At 40.3% G+C, this 25,659-nt stretch overlaps 1 protein-coding gene across 2 annotated transcripts in view; it reads left to right on the forward strand.

Annotated features, from left to right (window-relative positions):
* Positions 1 to 25,659, forward strand: part of PEX14 (peroxisomal biogenesis factor 14) — an 81,210-nt gene that overhangs the window by 51,574 nt on the left and 3,977 nt on the right. Inside the window, exons 4-8 of one of the 2 annotated variants that reach the window (XM_026095554.2) lie at positions 10,519 to 10,641; positions 17,648 to 17,733; positions 20,409 to 20,511; positions 21,777 to 21,874; positions 25,182 to 25,273. In XM_026095554.2, coding sequence (XP_025951339.1) covers positions 10,519 to 10,641; positions 17,648 to 17,733; positions 20,409 to 20,511; positions 21,777 to 21,874; positions 25,182 to 25,273 — 502 coding nt within the window. The remainder of the gene's footprint in view (positions 1 to 10,518; positions 10,642 to 17,647; positions 17,734 to 20,408; positions 20,512 to 21,776; positions 21,875 to 25,181; positions 25,274 to 25,659) is intronic. The other variant, XM_064525587.1, reaches the window with a different exon arrangement.

Below are 25,659 nucleotides of genomic sequence, written 5' to 3' on the forward strand. Positions count from 1 at the left end.
TGCTTATCTTCTCAGTGCTGTGAGACATGCTGGACACCTGACTCTTAGGTTTCTAGCACTGATTCTACTTTATAGATGGGGAAACTGGTTTAGACGAGCAAAGTCACTCCATAAGGTTATGAGGAAATCTGTCAGAAAAAGGATATAAATTCTTGCGTTCATGGCTCCTCACCCTTTGTTGGTTTCTTTATTCTTTTATATACTCTTCCATATATACTTCCATATATTTTTCCATGTGCTTAGAAACATGATGCTGTAGATACTGCTCTCTATCCACCTTATAGCAACACGCTCTGGCATAGAGAGGGCACAGTGTGCACTGTGGTACTGGTATGTGGTACTGCATACTCTGTGTTTCCATTCTGTGCTTTCTTCAAACACTAAACATTTATTAAGTATACACTTTCTATGATTTTTCATGGGCTCAGTCTAGACTGATGTGTTTGTTCTGTTCCTTTCTAAGGTTTAAAGTCTTGAAAGTGAAAGCGCAAGTAAGTACTATCAAGGCAAGTTGCTCTTTCCATTGCAGTTCATTTTAGTCTGTAGAGGGTACTCTCTGAAAGTTATTGCCTACTGTAGAAAATCCAGATCCCCTACTAGTGCTTTAGGGGCAATCAGAAATTCTAGAGTAATGTAAAGAACTGAGAATGGTGCATCAGAACAGACCTTCTCATTCTGGCATGTAAAATTCAGCCATCCTTCAGCCATCCTGACAAAAGTGGTTAAAAGAATTCCTTATAATATCTTGAAATTGCTGTTCTTTTACACAGTTCCTTTCTTTTGAACCTCAGAGTTGGGAAAAAGAAAGAGTCTGGGTCTAGAATTTCTGGCTAGTCTGCTCCAGTAATAACAGATCTGTGGTGGTTTCTGATTTGGAGTCATTCCACATTAGGGCCAGTCTTCTAGGTCAAATCTCATGTGCACCATATTCAGGCCTGTACTGCTGGAAGGCCTCATTCTTCTTTGCTGCAAGAACAAAGGAGGTATTGGAATTACTGATGTCTGGTTGACTGCATATCCTCCAAGCTGGTCATTTTACTTCAGTGCTATAACTTATCTGACTTGGGTAGTTCAACTCATTTCATTTGAGCTGGAAATATAGATCAATGTTGGAATTCTGAAGGCAGATCAAAACGAAACCTCCTATTATTAGACTTTTACTATACCTGAATTAAGAGAACCTCTGGCTTTTTCCTTAAACACTCTGAAAGATAATGTCACGGATTAAAGAGCAAAGGACGATCATTTTGTCACTATTGCTCAACAAGTTGTTTAACAAAATATTTTTCTTTCACGTAAAGTAAATGTATCTGAAGCCCAAATGCTTTCTAACGTTGCTGTTCTTAACGTTTGTGCTAAGTTTTGGGAATATAAGGATTTTTGAAGTTTAGTGATGTGCTGTGTACCAAACTATTCTACTTTTAGAAATGAACTTGTAGAAGAAATTAATCTCCTTTCACCTTTATAGAATGTTTTTTGTTGTAGTTTCCAGTTTAATAGAAAGGAAATTTCATTGACCTGCTGTGTACTCTAGGTAAGTTACTTGATTTATGTGTGCCTATGTTTTTCCTTTCTGTCTTCCATTCACGTAGACAGTTAAATGCTTTGGGACAGGCTGCCTTCTACTGTACTTTTGTACAGTACCTGGCACAATGAATGCCTTTTGGGGTCTCTAAGGGGTATTATAAAACAAGTATTATGCTTTGGAACTTACCCATTTGGTATATCTGACATTTGTTTTCTCTGAATGTATAGCCTTATTTCTAGAGAGGTTGTCAGTTATTGCAACAATTTATGACAGCATTATGGTTACTAGAGTAGTGTGTCTTCCACTGTCTGGGTTTTCTGCCCAATACAGACCTCTCTTAACAAATGACAGTGCCTTGGTCATCTTCCATTCCTGATATATTGCTCTACCTTGGAATTGGCATCTTGGCATAGAGTCTTCAAACCCCAAGGCAGATATTAATTTGAAATCATTTCAAATGTATGGAGGCTTTTGATCCTCCATGTAGTGTTCTCGCATCATGTACTGGCTGAATTAGATGTCCTCTGTTCCCTGTTACAACATTAGCTTCCAGCTTAGTCAAATGTATTGTCTCTTCAGTACTAGTGTGTAGTAGACAGGCATTGACTTACTCCAGCATTATCTGCTTGAAAGAGACTTTACTTTCTATCAGATACTGTACTTCTGCTTGTATGATAATAGAAAGGAAAGGCTGCAGGCAAGAGACCTAAAAATAAACCCTCTAGATGATGATAGGAAGCACTTTCCTTCCATTTTTAGGAGAGATTTTTTATTTGTGTTACAAAGAGGCTTGTTTCTTCTGTGGATTTTCTTTTTTTTTTGGCTGATTACGGTATTCCTCGAATTACTCTGTAATACACAGGTCTTTAGAAGAAACTACCTAAGATTCAAGTTTCATTGTGTTTTTGCATATACTGTTTGCACAGTAATTTAACTGGGCTTTGTAACAAACCTTCTGATTCTGTAATTCAGGTTTCTGAGGACTTCTGGCCATGTTTTGTTTGATTTCAAGCCATGTTCCTGGCTACGTTTTTTGTAATTTGAGCTTCTTCTGAAGCAAAAATGGTGTCTGTTGAAGTAGGCTGTCTGTTAGCTGAAGATATGTTGGAGATTAATTAACAAATGAGGAGACCATATCGTGTTGAAGCTGTGATGCTACTGCATTTAATAGGACTTTTCCACTGCAGAATTCTGAATCTGAGTCCCATTACCCAGCCACTTTGCTTGCACGTTGTTCCTCATACTCTCCTTTTAGTGCTTTGTCCCCTGAAATACATAGCTTAGCACTGGCATTTTTTACTTAAGGTATCCCTCTTTTTGTGTGTGAAACAGATAGCATGCTTCACATGAACAAGGATCTTTCCTTATGTTAAAAGAGAAAGACCTGACCTCTCTTACTGCAAGTGAAACTGCATCTTCTCTGCCTTGAGAATACCAGTGAAATACATTTTGCAGTGACTTACAATGCTGTGATTTGTACTGTGATATGCTTTGTGATATTCCAATGTCCTTTGACTTTGTGTTTGATTTTTTTTCCCCGTAAGATATTTTAGGGGGTATGATGTCAGTGAATGGGGATATTTACCCAAAATGCCCATAGGAGAATGAGGCATTCTCCCTGCTGCCTTGGAGGAGGAATCCTATGCATTCTTTTTTTCTCCCATTAATCTTACTGCATTTTTTTTCTATGCCTGCCCTCCTCCTTTTGAAATCATGTTAACAAAGGATGTATTTTTAAATAGAGAACAACTAGAAGGAAACAGACTTCCCCTCTCCCCCTCTCCCCCTCTCCCCCTCTCCCCCTCTCCCTCCCCCTCTCCCTCCCCCTCTCCCTCCCCCTCTCCCTCCCCCTCTCCCTCCCCCTCTCCCTCCCCCTCTCCCTCCCCCTCTCCCTCCCCCTCTCCCTCCCCCTCTCCCTCCCCCTCTCCCCCTCCCCCTCTCCCCCTCCCTCTCCCCCTCTCCCTCTCCCCCTCTCCCTCTCCCCCTCTCCCTCTCCCCCTCTCCCTCTCCCCCTCTCCCTCTCCCCCTCTCCCTCTCCCCCTCTCCCTCTCCCCCTCCCCCTCTCCCCCTCTCCCTCTCCCCCTCCCCCTCTCCCCCTCCCCCTCTCCCCCTCCCCCTCTCCCCCTCTCCCTCTCCCTCCCTCCCCCCCTCTCCCCCTCCCCTCTCCCCCTCTCGCCCTCTCCCCCCTCCCTCCCTCCCTCCCTCTCTCCCTCCCTCTCTCCCCCCTCCCCCTCTCCCTCCCACCTCTCTCCCTCCCTCCCTCTCTCCCTCTTCCCCCCATGCACTTACACATACATGTTACACATGCATATGCATGAGTGACCAAAAGCAACTTTTTATTTGTGTATTTTGAACTTCTCATATACCAAAGAAAACCAAGAAGAAAAGTTGTAGTACTTACTCCTTTTTCCATTTCAAGACATGCTAAGCAAGTAGCCTGCCCTTACTTATTCCGAGTGAAAATACTTTGATCCAGTTTTCTGAAGACAATACTCATTTCATGAGAATATTTAATCAGTAGAAAATAGGGAGGATTTAGTTTGTTTGTTTAGTATTTAACCAAGTGAATAAGGCAGATTAGGGGAAGGGGGGGACTGGACCCATAAACAAGGTGATATATAATATTTTTTTTCGTTCTCCTTTTAAATAAATACCGATCAGCTTTATGTTCGGAGACAATAGGAGCCGTTGGCTTAAATTTGCAGTTTACTGTATTTATGGCTGTAATATCAAGGTGCTGCCGTCGTAATTTCATGCCCCAATGAGAAGAGCAAGGTCGAAGCAAATGCTTCCATCGGCATCTGCTAACACACTAACTCATAAACAAGGCCCGGCTGGATCAGGTGGCACGGAATAATACAGGCTAATGAAATACAGCACAGCTTTCCATTACTGTTAGTTTTTACAGTGTCGTCATTACGTGTAATTTATGTTTAAAAAATTCAATTTTATACAAGGCTCTGGGAAATAGGGGTCTGCAGGTCACCCGACGACTTTTAACGGCTCTGAGAGTCCTTATTGCACTCCACTGTTCCAACAAAATGTTAATAATAAATAAAAAAAATCCCTCTTTTACTTTTTCTCTGGTTCGCATATCTTGCTTTGTCCTTTTAATTACAAGTGGCCTGAGAAGACTTGGGGTCTCTAGATGATGTTGGGTGTTACCCCTTATCTGATGCTCCCAGAGGGGTGTTACTATCTGCTTGCTTTTCTTTTGTCTGTCTATCAATCACCTGGGGTCCTGTAAATGGAGTAAACACAGCTGAGGAAAGGGAGATACTTAACAACCTCTCTCCCAAACCCTCACCCTCTGACATTGCCCTCCTCTCCTCCATTACACTTCATTTTATTATAGACTCCAAAAAAGCCTGGCCAGAAAAAGGAACTGCTGCCAGGTTTTTTTTTTTTTTTTTTTTTTTTTGCTTTATTTATTTATATATATTTGTAATACCAAAACAGTTTTTATTTTTAACCTGTTCCTTTCTGATTGGCTCACTGTAATACTGAGCATTGTACTGTTAGTCAGGTTTTCCTTCCTTATGTTATTCCTGTGTAACTGAGGTTAGAGTACTTTATCAGTTCTGCATGCTACTTAGACACCCTATTGCGTTAAAATATATAATGTTTCTTAAAGATTATACTTGCATAATTAACAGTCTTTTAGATGAACAAAGTTGTAAGATTTAAAGTCCTTTCAATTACTTTTGAAATAGCTTTTTATTTTTGCATTTTGCTGCCTGACTGTTGAGACCAGTCAATTTCACTCTGACTTTTGGGTTCCTATACATGATGTTTGAGTTAGAAGTGCAGCAGTAAGATATTTACATCCAAATAAAGTGTTTTAATATAAATGAATGGTAAAAAAAATCACAGGGATGTTTTGGTTTTGTTAAAATGTTACTGTGAACAAAGACATGTGAAAGAAGAGGGATCAGAAGACACGATACTTTTCACCTTTTTGAAATGTGTTAGTCTATGAACTTTTTCAAGGGACAGAATAAAATGTAGGACAAACATTTGATAGAAGAATCACCCAGCAGTGCATGGAACTGACTGAACGGGTGGACTTGTTAATCTGGATCAGATACCAGAAGGTTTTTATGATGATTCTTTTAAAATGTGGCCACGTTCTTTAAGAGCACAGTTGACACAGTGGCTTCCAGGAACAGGAGAGTAATGTCATTTCAGGATGTCTACCAGTAGCTCTTCCTTTTACTCATAGATCATGTGCAAACTTTGTGTAGTCAGGTAATTTGTTGCAGCTAAGCAAAGTTGTCCAGTTTGGTTTTGTTTGCTTCTTAATAGGAAGCATGTGAATGTGTGCAGGAGACAACAAAAAACCCACTCTGTCTCAGCAAAAGCATAGGTGTGATGATCGCTCCAGGGCAGTCTGTTAGAGTGGTTAGGAAAGCTGGCTTTTGGAAACCTGCGAAAAGAGCTTAATTCTTTCCTCTAACCTTTCCTATTATGGCAGAATTCTTAATCTCTTCCTAAGCAAAAGTTTTCTCTCTAAAAGTATTGCTGTCTTCAGGTTGTGAAAAAACATCTTTGAGTTACTGGACAGAGCAAAACACTGAAGAATATAATGAAGAAAAAGGATATACTCAGTGGATGGTATGAGGAAAAGAGTTGTCACTGAAGTGTCAGAGCTTCTGTCAGAGACAGAGAAGAAAAAACTTAGTGGCTCATTTAGTTCAGCTCCTAGCTTGTGAGGGTTTTGCCTTGCAGTTAATGCTGCTGTGTTTCCTCCAGAAAAAAGAGAAGGATGGATTCATGGTAAGACAATGGATTGTAACTCAGGACTTGTGAGTTTTCATTTCTGTGTCAGATGTTCACTTCTGGCTTTGGAGCATGTCTCATACCTGTGTCTCACTTTCTCATCTGCAAAATAGGGATAATAATAGCTACTTCCAAGTGGTCTTTAAAGGAAAAATATTTTGATGTACGTGAGGTCCTTTTATTAGATAGTACTGGATATTGTAAAAGAGCCTAAATAGACAGTTAAGTTTTAAAAGCTCTTAGGCAAAGGAGCTTTTTATACAATGTCTTAGGTGCAGGCAACAAGAGATATTTTTGACATCCTGTTTTATTCTCTGACTTGCTCTGATTCTGTGTTTGACTACAATTTGCAGAGGCTGGGTGATCCCTGAAAATTGAGTGGCAGTAGTGAAGATCGCAAAAGAGGGTCAGCAAGAATCTTTGAATGCAAAACAACAGTGGGTGCTGGATAATTCAGATCAACACCCTGAAGCCTGAAAAGGAAATTTTAAGGCTTCGTGAAAATTATGAGTAATTCTTTACAAAGGCTGTGGCACTGAAGAGGAACGAGATGGATGGTTGGGGGAAGGGAATAGGTTTGCATTCTGTAGGGCTATGAAGACAGTTTCCTTGCATCCTTCTCAGCTCAGTCCTTGCTCAGTACCCTCTGCGGTTAGATTATTCCTTGCAGATAGCAATCAACTGGAAGGAAGTGTGTGTCTAATTTGCATGAGATTATTTAAAACAAAAAAAAAGGTCTGCATTAGTCAGGGTGATGGTAAACAACGCAAAGAGATGCCTTTTATAATATAGCCGTGGCTCAGCTTTCAAAGCCAAATATAATTCACTTACAATTGGCAGTTTCCTTTATTGTTCCTTTTAACCTTTTGCATTCCGCATGGTCTTGATCTTGCTGAAACTCCAGAAGAACTAAAATGTTTGTTTTCCAAAGTGTTGAAGGAAGTGGAGTTAGAGCAAATCTTTTATTAAACCGATGTGATTTTTCTTGACATAGCTATCCCAAAAAGCCTTTTATTAGACAAAGCTCTAGTTTTTGTGGCACTGCTTTTGCACCCAAGAGAAGTGGTATTATTTTTGGGTTACCAGCTTCCTACTAGATGAGGACAATGAGTAGACCAGAGATACTTTTTTTTTTTTTTTAATACTGCAGTGATAGAAGGTCTGTGATAAAATAAATCAAGGCGAGATATTGGACCAGATAACACTTCGTCTGATCTGGTTTAGAAATTCCCACTTTTTTTTGTAATTAATGTATGTTTGAGGTTGGATATTTTGGGGTATGGAAAACTCACTTGTACTGTGTGCATACATGAGTGTGGGTGGCGAATATGAAAAAAATTCAATCCAAAGTGAATTTTCATGAGTTAGTTATAAATGCCTGAGGACATTCTTAGAATATCTTGTACATTTTTGTTAGTGTGTGTGAGAAATGACAGCCATGAGGACAGGTATGTTTCTGAATTTGGAGATGACTAGTTGCAATGCAGACTTGCTCCATATGTATGCTTAAGGAACCAGCTCTGGGAGATACTCCCTTGATGCTTGCAAGCCAAGATGACAGGCCCTTTAAAACATCTTGTTTTGATGAATAAAATGGAGATGATCCAGGGTGATGCTTCTCCCAGTTTTCTCCTATGATTATTGACAAGGGAGGTAGCTGTGATGTTGTTTGTATGAAGCTGCTAGCACCATGAACAAGACCATTTCACAAGGCAGCCGAATAGTCCAGGGAGGTAATAACATTTTTAATTTACACTAGTTTGCACAGGATTCAAACCAGGAACTCAAATGTGAAAAGATTCCTATCATACTATAATTCACATCAGCTTTCTCTTTGCAGAATAGAAGGATTTTAATGGAAGTGGTGTTACTTGAGTGTCACTAGTGGGCATGTCCAGAATAATGCTAGAAGTACATTTTATCTGCAAAGGTTTATTATTTTTTTTCTCAAATAGGATGAGAACTGAGGGAGCAGTGCGGCTGGGAAACGAGTGTTGTTTACTGCTTTTTTTGTAGAATGAAGATCTGAAGGAGAAAGCATAGCCCATAACTTCCATACGTTCCTAAGTGTTAAATGTTATCAGCTTTGCTATCTTTGCATGGAATTAGAACAAAATTCCCTGTTCTAGTGGGAGCTACGTGTGTGCAGCCAAGCAGCTAATATTGTCTTACTTGTCTGGCTTCATCTTTATGAAATTCCTCAGTTGCTAGTGATCTGCAGTGTTGGCATCTGTTTATGCTCTCTTCTATATTGTATAATTAGGAGCTGGTTAAAACAGTTTCTTTCTTATTAGGACTTTGCTTTTTAACACGGGTTAGTCACCATAAATATTGCTTTTGCAACTTTTAAACCAGAGGCTGACTTGATGTGTTCACATGCCTTTTATTACTCTCACTAGAAGTCTTGTTCCATACCATTTTGTCTGGTTTGGGTTCTTTACTACTTGAGGCATGCATCAAATGCAGGAAGAGAGGTGATTCTGCCAGATGCAGGACCGGATATCAGGAACCTCAGTTTTTTAATACTCTTTCTGACACGGATAATATTCTGTGACATTAAGAGAAATCACCCAACTTCTCTGTGTGTTAGTGTCTGCACTGTACAGTAGATACAGTATTAGCTTGCATAACTCGCAGGGACACGGAAAAGATCTGCTAGTAGTCATAAAGCCTTCTGAAGATCAGAGGTAATGTGCATGCTACATGAGACACTGATGTGTATCAATTTCTGGCAATAATGTTAGTTCTATCTAGAACCCAGTATGCAGTGAAGTTTAAAGTCTTGGATAAATTTCTCAAAGCCTAGGTAATATGCCCAAAGCTTGGCCATTTTCTACATTGTATCTCCTTATGATGTTAAGGAGCTAAGTGTAGTAAAGGATGAAGTTCAGGAATTTCATCTATGAGCAATACTGAGAATAAACATTTAGCAGGACCTCATTAACTTTGGATGGAAGTGATGGAGAGAAAGCATTCCCCCTTCTTCTCCCACTGCTGTCATATTCCTACCACTCTCCACACTGTGCTCAATCCTTATGACAGCTGTGTAAGAGTCAAATGGTCAGTCTCTTCTCTTCTGAGTCTTTTCCCTTAAAACTATATCCTTACTTCCAACGTCTCTGAACGTTTTACACGTTGTATGTATAGTAGAAGGTCCTGAATCTCTTCAGATGTCAATCATAGCTGGGATGCTGGCTTTCTCTCTGCTTCTGTGCAGGAAAGTAGCATTCGAATGATATACAGCTGTCCAGGCCCCACATCATGGTTGCCATCTGACTGCAGAATTCTTTTTCTAGAAGATGTTTTCTCCTGTTGGAAAAAAAAATGCAGCCATGCTTCCTTCTTCCCAGATGCTGGTCATCATGAATCCTTTAGCTGCTTTTCTTTTCCCTCTTTTTGGCCAAATGCCTTCCATATGTTGGGGCCAGTTACAGATGGTCATCCTGGCATTTCCCAGTGGCAGGAGTGACTGCTCCAACATGTACCATGTGTGCAGTGTGAGTACAGCTCTGTGTGAAATAAAAAACAGGCTGGCCTAGGGCAATCTAATCAGGCAGCAATAGGCTGGGGCAATGCTAAGCTGAAAGTTTGGGCTTGGCCTTGTTTTGATCTGTTTTGTTATAGTTTTATTTCCTTCTTACATTCTGTGTCCCATTCATACTAATCACACTCAGTCCTGATTTTTTCTTTTTATTTCTGCATTTGTCATAAAATAAAGCAAATTATTCCCGTCTTCGGAAACGATCTAGACTAATTAGTCGTCTAACCCAATAATTAGTTTTTTGTTTCCCTGTCTGTTTTCATGCATTATTGTTAGTTTTTTCCCTTCTTTTTTTTTTTTACACCATTACAGATTAAAATGAGCCACATTTGCAGTTGATGGTATCTTTTTTTCGGGGGAAGAATGGAGAATTGCAATAGAAAGCTACTTCAAAAGCAGCAATAAACTCAAGGATAAATTAAGGAAATTGAATGAGCCACATTTGGAAGCAGCGTTGAGGCTAATATTCTGTCGCTTAAGGTTAAATTGCAAGAGAGAAAGAGAGAGGGAGAGATTCCAGTGAATCCAAAATTGGGGAAGCAGTACTGCTCAAGTCAGTGCCAAAATTCTTTTGCCGCTTGAAAGGGTTCTGCCTGGCTTGAGAATTTAATTATGCGTGCATCAAGTGGGTAAAGGTGCTAAACTGATCTCATTTCCTCTTCTCCCCCAGGCCTGACAGATGAAGAAATTGACCTGGCTTTCCAGCAGTCGGGCACTGGCACGGATGAGCCACAGTCCCCAGGTCCTTCTACACAGCTGGTGCCAAATCAGCCCACTCACCCTGTGTTGTATAGTAAGTGACCTCTTGAAAACACCTAGTCCAGTTGCTTGCTGCAGTGATTTTTACTATCCTGCACCTTGCTTAATATGTTTTCAAGAACAAATTTCTGTGCCAGATCCTAGAAAACAATGTAGTCTGATGGCATTGATTTAAGCTAGTGCTATAACTGTCGTCAAAATCGTACACCTAACGTTACTTTGAATGCGTTTAGTAGTTGTTGATGCCTGTGACAAGATGCATCCACAAGATTATATTACACAAGAATGATGAGATATAAATGATGATAATCTACAAACAAACACAATAAATACTAGCCTATGATATCCCTTAACATCAAGGAGTATAGTCAATAGAAACGTAGCTTCTGACTCAGTAGAAAGACTTGAAAAAAGCGTTTAACCAATGTAGGACTCAGTCTTCATTTCTAAGACTTAGGATCATGCTTCCCTACTCTAGCAGGGATTTCTAATATTTAAATCATTAATATATGGTAGAGCTGATAGGTTCTTGGTTAAAAGGTGCTGTGAAAGTGCAGCATTATTACTTCTTTAGTTATTACAACAATGGAGTCTGCTCAAGAAGCTGTCTGTTGGAGGTCATCATGAAGTATTTACTCTCAAGTACTCTATATAATTCTTTTGTATCTCAGTTAGAGGACTTATTTTGTTAACTAATCAGGCAACTGATCAGTTAATGCCTTGAACAGTTGCTTGGAAGAGGTACATTTTCAGCATGGACAGCAAACTAGATTATAAGGTCTTCAGGGCTTGGACTGTGACTTCCTGTGTGTGAGTTCAGGGTCTGGCACGAAGGAGCCCTAGTGTGACTGAGCTTTAAGAGTGCTGTGGGGTTACAAATAAACAGTTAATGTTGATTATTTTTAAGACAACTTTCCCTCTTCAATCTCAACCAATATGAGGGGAGACAACAGAAATTGTGTGTGGACTCTGTGGATCTGATTGTATGATTTTGTGTATAAAATTCACTCACAGAGAATTTTTAAAGTCCCAACATAATCTGTGTAGACTTAAAATTTACATATAGATTTGCATTTTAAAACAAACCTCGCAAAAAGTATCTAAGCTCCAAACAATAAAAACCAAAGTACACACCATTAAAAATCCATCAAAAGGAGCTGTTCAGCTCACATGTGTGTCTGACACACAGTAAAAAGCACTTCATTTACCTGCCAAGTATTAAGAATAGGGCTTTGATATTGCTCCTAAACAGTTCTAGCTCAGATATTGACTGATGTGACAGTCTACTCAGGGCTGTGTTTATTAGTTTATGGCATGATTTCGCTATTGCTAGAGACAGTGCTAGACTTGCTCTCTGATTTGGCATGGTTTGGGAAGAAAAAAATATGTGATGGAGTGGGGCTCAGAATTCACATACTCCTGACTGCTGTATTGGGTATGCTGGTGAAATCTGGAACTGAATTCTGTTTTCTGGTCTAATATCTATCTGCCATAGTTCACAGAAAATACCAGAAACAAAATCTGTCCTCTTGCTGATACCTGTTATGCAGTACACTGCTCATTCAGCGAACTCATGTAAGAACCAAATACTGGAAGGGTCAGTCTTCTCATATTTTATAGTGTTCCACTAATATAAATAAAGCAGGAAAGTAGCATGCAGTTTAAACTAGAAAACACTGGAACCATTGTCAAACCTTGCAGCTTTTTCACAGGTTGTTTTTTCCCTTTTAATATTTTGCTTTTCCTCAAAACCCCAGCTCCTAATTTCTTATCACTAGGTAAGAATTTGGACTATTATTTAAAAAGTAAAATGTTTCCAGTCCTGACAGCTCCAAAGAGAAGTTTGGAAGTATCATTGCTCAGAAATGCTCAGAAACCACAGGTGAATAAAAGAACCACCAAAGCAGGGCTTCTTTAGGTGTTGTGATTTTTAAACTTATGCCCTAGCTTTGTGATTGGGTGCATTTTAAATAATTTGAACTAAAAAATTTTGTCTGTGAGGCACAGTTTTTGTTTGTCAGCCCACAACATGTCGGAAACAGTAACAATGGATTTATTAGCTATTGCCCCTCACTAGATATTCTTTGGAGACCATCTATTTACCCTTGTTCTTTAAATGAATGTATAAAAAGAATAAATGGTTAGGTGTGTATGGTATTTGTTTAACCAAAACATTTGTTTTGATTAGGTGTGGTCTCTACCCCTTTCTTGTTCTTGACTGGTATAGTGTTGGTATTGTTGAAGATGGATCCATCTCTGTATCTTCCTGTTAAGTGTTTTCTGTGGCATCAAATCTGCCTAAAGAATACGTGAATTTCTCTAGAGCTGATGGGTGAGACTGTGCAGCTGTTTAGTGTTCCTATAGAAGTGGTTCAGTGGTCTTTTAAGGTGCCTTGTTTGCTGTAGGTTGTTTCATCAATTGAATGCTAATATTGTAATGAATAATTCTGCAGTGGTCCAAATCTGCTCCAGGACAGTTGTTTCTGTGATAGTTTACTAAGTCACTTAATCTTTGACCGATTTATCAAGTGTTGTCATGTATAGGGAAAGATACATAATGCTTTTTCTGTCTGTCTGTTATGTCTATGTTCTTACAGAGTATTCATGACATTAGTGTTGGAATGCTTCAATGTTTGAAGTTCAAAAGTGTATCTAAAGGACTAATGAGATACGTAGATTACTGAATCTGAAAGTTGACTTGTGGTTGGGAACAACTTACATTGTTAGAGGTGACATGATTACGGGTTACAGCCTTCCCCAGAGAAGACATTTGAGTGTCTTGTGAAGCAGCATCTGACCTGCTGGAATTTAGGTCCTGCAGACGGAACCATTTTTTGTTCGATTCTTTTTGTTGTTGCCCCCCACCCTCCTTTTTTAAGTAGTTTCGACACCTCTTGTCCAAGCCAGAACCGGAGAGATGGAATTACCCCACAGAGCAAAAAGAAGAGAAGAAATGGTCGAGAAGGAACTGTGCTGAAAAGCAATGGCTGGAAGCTTGAAAAACCTAATTTCTCTCTGCCCCCCTCTCTGCCCCCTCCTTCCCAAGTATTGCTGTTTCATGTTTAAAAGTTTTCCTTAAAACTGTGGCTTCAGAACCAGCTCAAGGTTTCGTACAGCAGAAATGGAGCAGACAGCTGGACTGCTGGTTTTCCAGCAACTCCAGTGTAAGATGTCCACTCTTGTGAGTCAGAGCAATAAATCCTGTCCACATCTTCAAGTTCTATTTGCTTGGTCTCCTGCTGTTGTCATCTCAGCCTGTTCCAAGTTTTATAGTTGCAGGAAACAATGCATACCACTTAAATACTTTCTTTTGCACAAATTGTGGTGATAGTGTAGGTGTTACTTAATATACTGATGTTGTGTTGGAAATAGTTCTCAAGCAGGTAAGCGCTATCTAATCTCTTAGGGTGAAAGAGGAAGAAGCGTATTTGTAAGCCTTCAGGATAGCATAGTTCTTGTTGTATGCTGAACTCCTCCTGGGTTTGTTTTTAGAGAAACAATAATGACTTTTGGGGAGAAGAGACAAGAATTAAGTTTTTCATTAATTAAGTTTCTAGACACTGTTTTTTAGCTCAATACCATCTCTACTATTTCTGATCTCTGCTCTGGAGGAGTAATTCCTTCCCTCCAGTTTGTACTTTTGCCAAGAGGTGTCAAAACTGCTTTAAAAAAAAAGCTTAAAAAAAGCTTGAATTTGATTAATATAGAGAAACAAGACTTTGCCTGACTGATAATAAAACTGATAAATGACATTTGAATTACTTGTAGCGGTAATTTATTACATAAAATATCTTTTATTTGACATGCGATTAGTTGCTGGAAGCATCACTCAATCTGACTAGTTTAAACATGCTTTAAAATGAACCCCCCGTAAAAAAACAGGGCTGTCTGCTGTTGGCGTTATGAAATATACTAATCCAGCAGTGAGGACAAAAATCTGACTTTAAATATTTAAATGATTAATTGGGTTTATATATTTTTTTACCTTCCTAACCCTTATAATTACAAGCAAACTCAGGGGAGTTTCTGAGCTAGGCGTGCAAAGCCGCATGCTTATCATGCATGTATTGTCTGTGTCCTTCCCCATGGTATTTATGGTCTCCATTCATGGGTTTTCATGCAGGTTTTACGTGTGCTTAAAAATCAGCTCCAAAGACTGCTTTGCTTGCCATTTGGAACTTCTTTTCCCACCCTTGTGCTTTCACCAGGTGGGAGGCTGTAAAGTAGAGACATTTTTCTCTGACGAGTAAAAATGGTGACTAGAATCTGGGCACCTTTTTTTTTTTTTTTTTTTGCCAACTCCTTTCCATGGATTTGATATTTACTCTTGGAAAAATCACCTTTTTATGCCTCAGTTTCTACAGTTTTAAATGTGGATATTAGTGATGACTGACCATACTTGGATGCACAAGGCCTAATTAGCTGATGTTAGGAAAGCCAATTATGAGAACAATGGGGTTCTTAAAAATAGTAAGTGTTTGCGCTGGAAATGTAATTTACAGTTATTGTTGTGAAAATTGAATAGGCTTACAGAAAACACATACAGATGGAGAAGACGGCTGTGTCCCTTACATTTGCTTTTTGGTGGTCTCTTATGTAGAATGGTTCATTACATCTCTAGTATGTAGTGTATCTCTTTCAGGAGGATTTCAGTACCTAAACTGTGAGAGTATCTGGGCCATTATTGCTTTTTTACTTCCTCCATGTTTAATTCCAGTTTTACAAGAAGGGAAGTTGAGGATATGCAAAGAAGTCAGTGTGAGCAGTTGAGTTACAACTGAGAAACTTTTAACTGTCCCTCCACCCTGTGTTTTAGGTTGTAGTCTTGAAGAGGAAAAACAAGACTGAGTGTAGATTTTAGGCAGACTTGTGACATTCTTCATAACATTGTAATGTCGATGTGGTCAATACAGAGCCTTCACTGTGTCCCTTATCACTTAGTTTTCCTCTTCACCTCCCTCACTTTTTTTTGCCACTAGACAGAATTATTTCACACATCTCTGAAACGAGTAAAATGGCATTTCAGCTTCTTGTCTTTATAGACTCTCTGAACTTTAGGAAAGATCATTCTGGTCTCTTTTCATTAATAATGAAAACCAGGGGGCAATAAAATGTTCTTAGCTCAAGCATTACAGGAATGGAGGGAAAGATGAGTGAGGTGAAAGGGCAAAGCTGACAGGGTCCTACAGGTGTCTCTCGATTCTACTCAGAGGTCACTGCAGTTGGAAGGTAGTTAGGGACAGCCAGTCAAGGACTGCCAACCTATATTGGTTGTCATACCAACATAGGTATGACTATGGACCCACATACCTCTGAGCTGGACCCACAGTTGGACCCACAGACCCTCTGAGATTAATTAACCCTTTACAATAGGCCGTTCATCCTGGAATGAGTTGCATGGTTGTAGAAGAATACTTTTAGCCTGAAGTTCATGTCAGAGAATTGGAAACCCAAGAGTATTCAGAGTTCAGATGTCAGAAATGACAATGGGGGCGGAGTAAGAAGGGGAAGGTGGGATGAATGACTGGGGTTTGCAGCAAGATTAGCCAGAGATCATTTTAAATACCAACATGTACACAGCCAGTTACTGCAGCTTAGCCTGACCTGTGTTAACTCGTTCAGTTACAAAGTTATGATAATTTGATCATGTGCCTGAACTCCAAAACTGCAATTGCAGCTACCCAAGATACTGCTAGTGGCAATACTCACCAATTCTGGAATTTTAAAGTTGTTTTAATATGTAAAATTGGTACGGCAGATACTCTGAGGAACTAAAAAGTAGCAAGAAGCTATATCTCTGTTTGAGGGTCAGTGCCTGTTTGTAGAGCCTGAGTGCTGGGATTAGGAAGAACTGTTGCAGTGAAACGCCTGCAAGAGACCTCAGCAACAGGGAGGATGGCAATAGATGAGCAAAGCAGAAAGGCGACAAGCTTCCAGCCATTTCAGCCAATTAACCCTTTCTCTGCGAGCCCAGTTTGAAAGTTTGGAGAACAGAATGGATTTCCTAGACATTGTAGGTCACATGCAGATTTGGATCTGTCTGTTTGGAGACTGCACACCAGCCTCCGCCTCATCAGTGCTGCCCACATCCTGCCACTGAACTTTAGGAAAGATCACTCTACATCCTCTTTATTATTAATGAAAACCGGGGGCAGTACGAGATTCTTAGCGAGAGCGTTGAGAGAGCTGTGAGGGAGGTGAAAGGATAAAGCTGGTGGAAAACTACAGGTGTCTTCTGACTGTGCTTGGAAGGAGCGGAGCATGCCATATCTTTGCTTTGCTCTGTTGAGTCTCTAAGCTTCTGTGCAGAATTGTGTGTTAAATGTCTCAAGCTATTCTCTACTCCTTTTCCTCTCTCTCTGTAGATATTTAATTGAATATTTTGTCTTTGTTGTTTGTCATATGCTTTGGTCCCTGTTCTTAATTCAGGCATGAGAGACACTGGATCCTTTCTTATCGCAGCAGTCCATTGCTGCTGACACAGCATTCATAAAGCCATTTATTGCCCTGACAGATCTCTCCTCTTCCTCAAAGTACTTTACTTTTTCTTCTTTCTGCACTTTTCTCAGTCTCTGGCTCTGTCCCCATTTTCAGAAGTTATGATAGTGAAGAGCAATTGGTATTCAGGTAATGAGTTAACCTTAGCTAGCTAGCACTAACAACACACAGTTGTCTGGGGCCAGTACAGTAGGGTTCAGAATGTGTTTTTCAAGGAAGAAGTAAGGAAAAACAGTTTGATGGAACTTTATTAAATGCTGCTGTGATTTGTCTTGCTGTTAAACCTTAAACAAGGCCAGTCCCACTGCTACAGGGCTATACAGATGTTCTGGTGTCTTTGGGCTGGGAGCCTTGGTACTGCACCTGAGGGGCTACTAGCATCTTCATGCCCCCTGTTCAGTAGATCTATGCCTGCTAAGAAACAGAATTGGCATTATTCATTGCTCTTCTATCCAAATCAGGTGGGGGATATTAGGAAACCAGCTGAAAATGTTGCCAGCTGCAGTTCTGACTGTGGTTATTTCTTGATTTTTGGCCTGTAGGTCCACCTGCCTCGAGATGGCGAGACTATGGGGCTTTGGCTATCATAATGGCAGGGATTGCCTTTGGCTTCCACCAGCTATATAAGGTAATATTTTCCCCACTAGTCCAACAGCTTGTTCTGTACTTGGAGAGAACGATGTTATGCTGCTTGTGTCCAAATGATCACGTTGCTTCTAAGTGCAGTTCCAGTTGGTGAAGCGTCTGCTCTTGCTGACACTCCCATTGGTATGTTTGAGAAATGTAGACAGTTAACCTGAAAATGCAGAGTCAAAAAGTGGCAAGCAAACAAAACTATTTTTCAACAGTAGATCTCAAACTGCCAGAAACAAGGTAATTTTCATCGTATATTTTTACTTATATATTTTTATTTATGTATTTTATTTTAAATTTTAAATTTTTATATTTTTATATTTTTATTTATTCTTATTTATTTTTTAAGTTGGGGAAAATGAACACAGTTCAATAAAGGGATTTCCCCCTCATTGGCCAGTAGACACTAGCATCATAGACCGGTCCTGTGTCCCAGTCTAATGCTTTGTCTGCTGCTGATTCTGCACCATGGGTTAGCAAAGAACCTTCTTTGGCTGGTCAGAAAAATGAAAAGAAGATGTTAACCTCCAGCTCTGCTGTACGTCCATACTTCTACTCCAATGTACTTAGTACAAGGTAGAGCAAGCATGTGTTTGCTTGTGTACTGTAGAGACAGCTGCCCCTCCTAATTTCTTGTGTAATGTTTCTCCAGCTGAACATGTTCTTTCACTCCAGATTTGCTCTCCAGCTCTGTGGTAAGTGACATTAGATAATGTCTTCTGGGAGACAGTCACATTCTGTGTCTATATAGGAAGACATAAACTCCTCAACTGGTTCATGACAACACAGCAGAGTGTAAAGGGCTTTGGTCCATTAGAAGTTTTGTTTTATTTTTGAAAAAGGGACAGCGATAAAGAGTAACAAGTAGGTTTTGGTTTTCTTGGTTTTTTTTCTTTAATTAACAGTTACTGACTTGCTCACTAAAACCTGTTTTACAAATTAAGTGTTGTCCTTCTTTTTTAAACTACTTTTCTTATCTTTCCCTATGATTAATTTCCTGGGTCTTGGGGCAAAAGAGGGAGGCCAGATTTGGCTACATGTTCCATTTGTGCAAATAAAGTTCTGTGACTGTACAGAGTGGCTTTTTAGTGAGCTACATTATCCCCTTGGTTTTTACATTAAAGTAGTGATGCCAATCTTACGGATTTTCTCATTCTTGCAAAGGATGGTGAGGTTGATAAGTGTCCAGACAGATGTTAAAACAACAGCTACTGGGCCTTGCAGACCTTAACACATTGCTGTTACTAAATTACACATATCTAACAGATATTGATGCTTTATATAAATTTTTTGGCATAATGTCACTGATGCTGTTAATATATCCTACTGCTGTACTCTTTGTTTACGGATCTTGCTCTGTTGTCTATCCAAACCTCATAAGACATATTGTGTGCCTAGCAGAGACCCATATTCTTTTATTGGAGTAAGAAATCTTTGGAGACAGTTGATAAATTCCCTCTGCCCTTCATGGGATTTTGAGGGGGGTTGCAAATAGATTTTTATATGAAAGATAGGATACTAGGATGAGACATAGTAGTCCATGTGTGTTCTGCGAGGATTAGAAGAGAACTGTTTATGAAAGTCATCAAAAGCTGTTCGTTTTTCAGAATGTCTGAGTGTAAACGTGTGTGTACATGTGCTTTGTGTGGATAAGAGCTGTGTACGGTGACAGGGAAATCTTTAAGCAGTGCTACTAAGTGTAAAAGAATACTGTCCCACACGTCAGTTTGGATAATCAGCTCTGTCTCAGAAATGGTCCTGTATATATGCCTCTACAGTGGGTGTATGTACATCAAAAACCAGGCTGAAGAAGGATTGTTAGGTACTACCAGGGCTGTTTCAACATCCTAGACCATCCTCTTTTGCCTTTCTTTCACCTGTGCTTGAACGTGCTCTTGTTAGAGTGCACATTCAATTCGTATGTGCAGCACTGCAGAAGGAACCATGGTAATCAGGGGAGAGCTGTGACCTATTAGATCAAATCCATTCTCAGCAAAGGCAGAAGGAGGTAGATTTCATGGCTGTGTACAGTATCAGTGAGCTGCCTCCCTTCCTCTAGGAACTTGATTCTCACTTCCTTTAGCCCTGGTTCCTCAGTTCTCTGTTACTGTTGTTAACTCTGCTCCATTTCCTTTTCTCTTCACTGTTTCTCTGGATCTCTGCTTTTACCTCCAGCACTCTAATGCTCTCCCAGAGTTCATTAGATTTTATAGTACCTCTCATTCCTTTGCTTGTTCTTCCTTGGCCCTTTCAGTATCAGTGTTTCCTTCTCCTCCCCACTTCTGCATTTCTTGCCTGGTGGATGTAGCTCAAATGTTACGACATGTTAGTGTGTTTGCTGGAGAGAGCGTAAGATCTGAAATTGTGCTCTGCACATGATGGATGTTTCTCTGCACTGAGAGCTGTCCCAGGAAACCCTAAATGGAGTTAGGAACTGTCTTTCAGCACCCCTAAGCATGTAACCACAGAACTCCTATTTTCTCTTTTTAAACTTCTTTGAACTACTTCAGGAAGAATTTATTTTCTCAGCCAGGTGTGTGGATAAATGATCACTGGCTCTGTACTGAACGATGAGGTTTGGGCGGTGGTCTTCAAGGAAGTTTCACCTAGATTAGAAAGACAGCTTTGAATATCCCTATTTCCTAAAAGAAGTTCCTGTACTCCATGCAGAAATACCTGCTCCCTCTCATCATGGGAGGCAAAGAAGACAGGAAACAGCTTCAGAGGATTGAGTCAAACATTTCTGAGATGAGTGGCAGTGTGACGCAGACAGGTAAAGATTAATGACTCCATCAAGTCACCCCTCAAAGTCCTTCTCCCTGTATCCTCCATTCTGCAAAGACCCCCCACCCTTCTGTTTCCCTCCATCCCCACTTTACATGGTGACTTCATTTATCTGCTCTGAGAATCTGTTCACATTTGCAAATGAAGCCGCCGTCATTTCGGTTTAATTTGAAATTGCTTGTTTACTGTCGGCGCGGCCTCAATTAATTATGTTTTTACGGAAAGGCTCCCAACCTCAGAATATTAATAAGGGGAATAAAATGACAGCCTTTCGGAGGGCTGTAAAGTTCATTTTTAATTTCTGCTTCTCTGATGTTTTCAGGGGCTTTTTTTTGGTGTTTTCCCCCCACCTTCCATCTGAAAACCCAAAGCGGAGTCAGGAGAGTCTGTAATTACTGTGCCTTCCTGACCTCAGCCACCTTCTCTGTTATTGACTCTATAGGGCACCTGTTCATTACCTGATGCCCTAATGGTGGCCTGGATTAGCTGTTACCTGTCACGCCAATAGAGTTTTTAATTTTATTTTATTTTATCAGCTTGTTTACTGGCTGAAAGCTTTGGATAAAGCACTAATGTAGAAAAAGTACTCCTACAGCAGGAGTTGGAGTCCAATAGAAGTTCTTCAGTGTCTGCAGGGGGTAGGAGGGGTATACAGGGTGTTTTCCCGAAATGCAAGGGGGAAAGCACAAAGTATATTCAATTGGTGGGATGCAAAAAAGTGTGGTTTTCAGCAGTAAGTTTGTTAAAGGTATTGGGGGAGAAGAAGCTGGTGGGTTCAGGGTGGGAGGATGCTAATTAGGCTTTTTAGTGGAGGGTGAGAAGAAAAGCATCTTTCATTTCTCATGACACCCTAAGGTCAATCCTGAGACCAGCCTTTCTCCAGATTGGAGCTAGCCCCTGAGTTTGCCTGTGTGAGGCCCAAGATAGATAAATGATACAAACATTGTATAAGTTCAGGGAGATGTACAAATCATAAACCAATATAATTAGAAGGGAGAGGTTTTGGATGGATATACTGTGGGCTATAGACATCTATACAATGGAAAGATAAACTAGAAATACTGGAGGTTAGATGCAGTGCAGGTAGATTACCCATAGTGCAGATAAATCATACGGATTAAAGTGAGCAGGCGGGCGTAGATAAATTAGATATAGTAGGAATAGAGGCATCTTGTAGCTAGACAGCAGGAAAGACGCGTGTGTGTATATATGCATGTATCTCAGTTTAACACTCTCCTGCTTTTCCCCTCGCAGTGACTCAGTTACAGACAACTTTAGCAGCTGTTCAGGAGCTGCTAATACAGCAACAACAGAAAATCCAAGAACTCACCCAAGAGCTGGCTGCTTCTAAGGTACTCACCCCTAACTCTTCACCCTTAGAACATCCCCATCTCCTTTGGAACATGTATGGCTTCTTTTGTGTGCACATGATAAGCACTGTTTTGGGTTCAGAACTCATCCTTCATCTCATATTCCCTGCCAGTTTCTCTGCACCTGGCATTATCTAGACTGTCTGTTCAAAGCACTGGATATTAATTGGGTGCCCAGTGAAATATATCTAGCTTCTGAGAGGACTTTGTTATACAGTGTCATATGCAGCCTTTGTGTTTTTAGCCCCTGACTTGTTCTCAGCTCTGTAACTCCTACCTGTACCAAGAAAGTACAAGTATGTTACACATCTAGAGCAAGGGCAAAGAAACAGGCAACCTGCATTGCAATTGAGATGGAATAGCTGTCCTGTTAGTCCACTGACCAAAAGAGGTGAAGGCCAAATGTGCAGAGGTTTTATCTGTGCATAGTATGTCATTTTCATGTTTATATTTTTCCCGTACCCTTGTATTTTGATTCACAACAATGGCCAAACACATGCTTGAAATACTGTATCTAAGTCACTTGTTCAGATCCAGGCCAGGTAATGACTGAACAGCCTTACTGTTGATGGTTTGTTTCAATGATTTTGGTCATCTCAGTGAAATAGGTGGCCCCATCACAACCACATTTGGCTCTCACAGTGGCCCCTACACCTTGAATCCTGACTGGAACCCAGCAATAAAACTGCCAGCTGTGGCCAGTTAGTTTAGTTATCTCTGCTTTCAGGTAACCACTTTTAACCAAAATTGATTTTTCTTCTGGCATTGAGACTTAGTGCTTTCCATCTCTAAAGCACTTTGCAGCTGTTGTCCTAAGTCTCCTATCAGCCAGTAGGTGTTGGTTATATGTGAGGTGGGATGGATTTGAACAAGTCACGTAGAGCTGAAGTCTTCCTTTCACTCACAAACTTGTGGTTATTCAGATCCCAGTCATCTTTGAGTATTTTTGTGCAGGGAGAGCTTTCTCTTTTTGCTATGAAATCCCTTACACAATGCTTTTTAGCCTTTTTCCTATAGCAGAAGCAGTTGTCTTCTCCCCTTACCTATACTTCAGTCTTGTGCAAACTCTTTGATGGTGTGTAACTGGTGGGCCACAGCTGACTATGTGGTGTGCACGCTATACAGTAGGAATCCCTCAGTGGCACAGCTGTAAACCCAACCATGAAAGCCAGTTTATGGTCACAACACTTTACTTCAATTTTTCTTGGGAACGGTGGCCTGGAGCCAGTCCGGAAATTGGAAAACTGTTTTCAGGTCGTAAGTGTTAAGATTAAGACCACATGTTGAGCTTTAAGAAGGGAAAAGGGCATAAGTGTCTTGGTGGTTTAGAGAGTCCTAAAAAAAGTTTTTCCTTCCCTCCCCTTCTCCCTTCTGCTCTGAAATGGTAGCACACATTGTTATAATATCTAAACCTCATGTGTACAAAGAAAAACTTGGGCAACCCCACAAACCAAGGAATAAAAGCTGTGTTTTCTCAGCTGTAATCTAAGTTTTTATATCTGCTTTTCAAACTCCTACTGGCATGCTGTAAAAAATTAAAAAGAGGGGCTTTAAGTAATTAAAAAACGTACATAAAAATTCAAGGCTTGAATTTTCTACAACTGTTTTTTAAAGAGACTGTCTAAAAAGCCCCAGATGTCAGATTTTATTTCTAAATCCTAGGCATCTGGCACCATATGTGTTTTGGAAATTTGAGTCCTTTGCAGACCAGTGAGTGGAAATCGCTCCCTTGTTAATGTGCTGCTGTAGCTTTCAAGGTCTTGGAGAGCCAGAACAGTGGCTCCTCGATTCTTGCTGTCTGAGGGCCGGGAGTGTGAATCCCAAGCGAACGCATCTGTGTATATCACAGCTACTAGAGACTGAGCCTCTCCCAGCTTATTGGGTTCACAGCCCAGAAGTCACTGTGAGGAGTGCTGGCTGTGAAGATGTCGGGGATTATTCAATACTAGCTGAAGTCTGTGTAAAGAATAAATAGGGGAAACCAGTGCTCGTTACACCTAGTAGGAACTGATGCAAAGGAGTTTTGTGTTATTCCAGTCCTAGCTTCCTTCAGTGGGGAATCTATTAGGAATATCTCTGGAGAGGTGCTCACAGACAGACTGATTCCCAGAAGCTTTTAACAGAAATAACTACGAGAAGTGCTAGATGTGAGTGTTCTTTGATTCCATACTCAGCCCATCCCTATAGGAGTTGCCATAGTGATAGGATGGGGGAACCACAGGTGACGATCTCTCCTTCAGAATGTTCTTCACATTTCTCCAGTTCCTTAAAAGGTTAAAAGAAAAATTGCCAGAAGTATTATATGCAGCGTGTTCTCCTCAGTTGTTACCTTACTCTAATTTCTGCCTGACATCCCATAGCAGTTCTGATGCAGTGCTGACAGCAGCTGTACCAGGCTTCCATGAGTTACTTATCATCTTTCCCCACCAAATTGCATTCATTGCCTTGAAATATCCAAGAGAGAGTGCCTAGTCCAGCTGCTTCCTGGAGATACAATCTGGTAACTCAAGCATAGCTCTAATTGTTCAGATCTAGTGGGGAAGCTCTAAGTGTTCAGATCTAGTGGGGAAAGTTTTTGGAGCTTTCAAGCAGCAATTTATCAGTCCACCTCTAAATGCCACACAGTGCAGTTTATTGACCCTTTACTTCATGGTCTAGGAGAAATAAATGAGGGGTCTTAAGCCAGTTATTTATATGTAATGTTTGAATCTGTTGCCTCAGCTAAGTGCAGTCTCAGGAAAGTGTAAAGTACCCTCTTCTATGTAACTCCCACTGCCTTTCAGGATCATAGTTCTTCTTTTCTAGAAATGGTGCCATAGGTCAGTGTCAAACAGTTTGGTTTACCTCTTCTTGTATTGCTCTCTGCCTGACATGTTGGTGGAAAACTTCCTATGCAGACCTTGCTTTGTTTGAATTCTCTCACACTCTGGGCTCCTTCTAAAGGAAAAAGAAAAGTCCCCTTGAGATGCTTCAACAGCGACCATGCATGTTAGGTTGGAAAAAAGATGAATTAGTTCCCGAAACTGAAAGCAAATATTCAAACTGTCTTAGCACCCCGAGAGAACTATTTTTTCTGATCATTGTGGGAATCCATTCAGGTCCTCCTTCGCTGTGGAAGTTTTTCTGCCCAGACCTGAGAGATTTTAAATGATAGGTTTTATATATGTTATCCCCAGTTCTGGAGATTCTCACATGAGAGGAGAGAGAGAGGGTAAGATAGAAAAATGTGACTTTTGTGAGCTATCTCCTAGTTCATACTTGTGATTTTTACTTCTTTTTTGTGTTATAGGCCACAACTTCCACCAACTGGATTCTGGAGTCGCAGAATATTAATGAATTGAAATCTGAGATCTACTCATTAAAAGGACTCCTCCTGAACCGGTATGGATGGAGTATGTGAGCAGATTACTATGCGGGGAAAGGGTTGCTTTCTGGTGTTCTCTCAGTCATTGAGAGGAAAGGTATTCCCAAAAGGAACTAGCTCTATACCTATCCTGTTATTGCTGTTTTAATAATACCACTTTGCACTCCACTATCACCTTCTAATTGCAGGTCTCAAAATGCTTTTCAAACTTGCCTTAAATCACAGAATGCTTTGCGTCATTAATAAGATTTTTCCTCTTTGTCTGAGACAGAGAAATCCCCTGTCATTCACCACAGGTAGGATGCCTCTCACCTAGTTTTAGGTGTTGACTGTATATGGTCTCCATCTGAGCTACCCACCTACATTCCATTATGGAGAGAGAGGCCATTCTGGATACAATTCA

This window comes from Dromaius novaehollandiae, chromosome 24, assembly GCF_036370855.1.
Source record: "Dromaius novaehollandiae isolate bDroNov1 chromosome 24, bDroNov1.hap1, whole genome shotgun sequence".
Classification (NCBI taxonomy): domain Eukaryota; kingdom Metazoa; phylum Chordata; class Aves; order Casuariiformes; family Dromaiidae; genus Dromaius; species Dromaius novaehollandiae.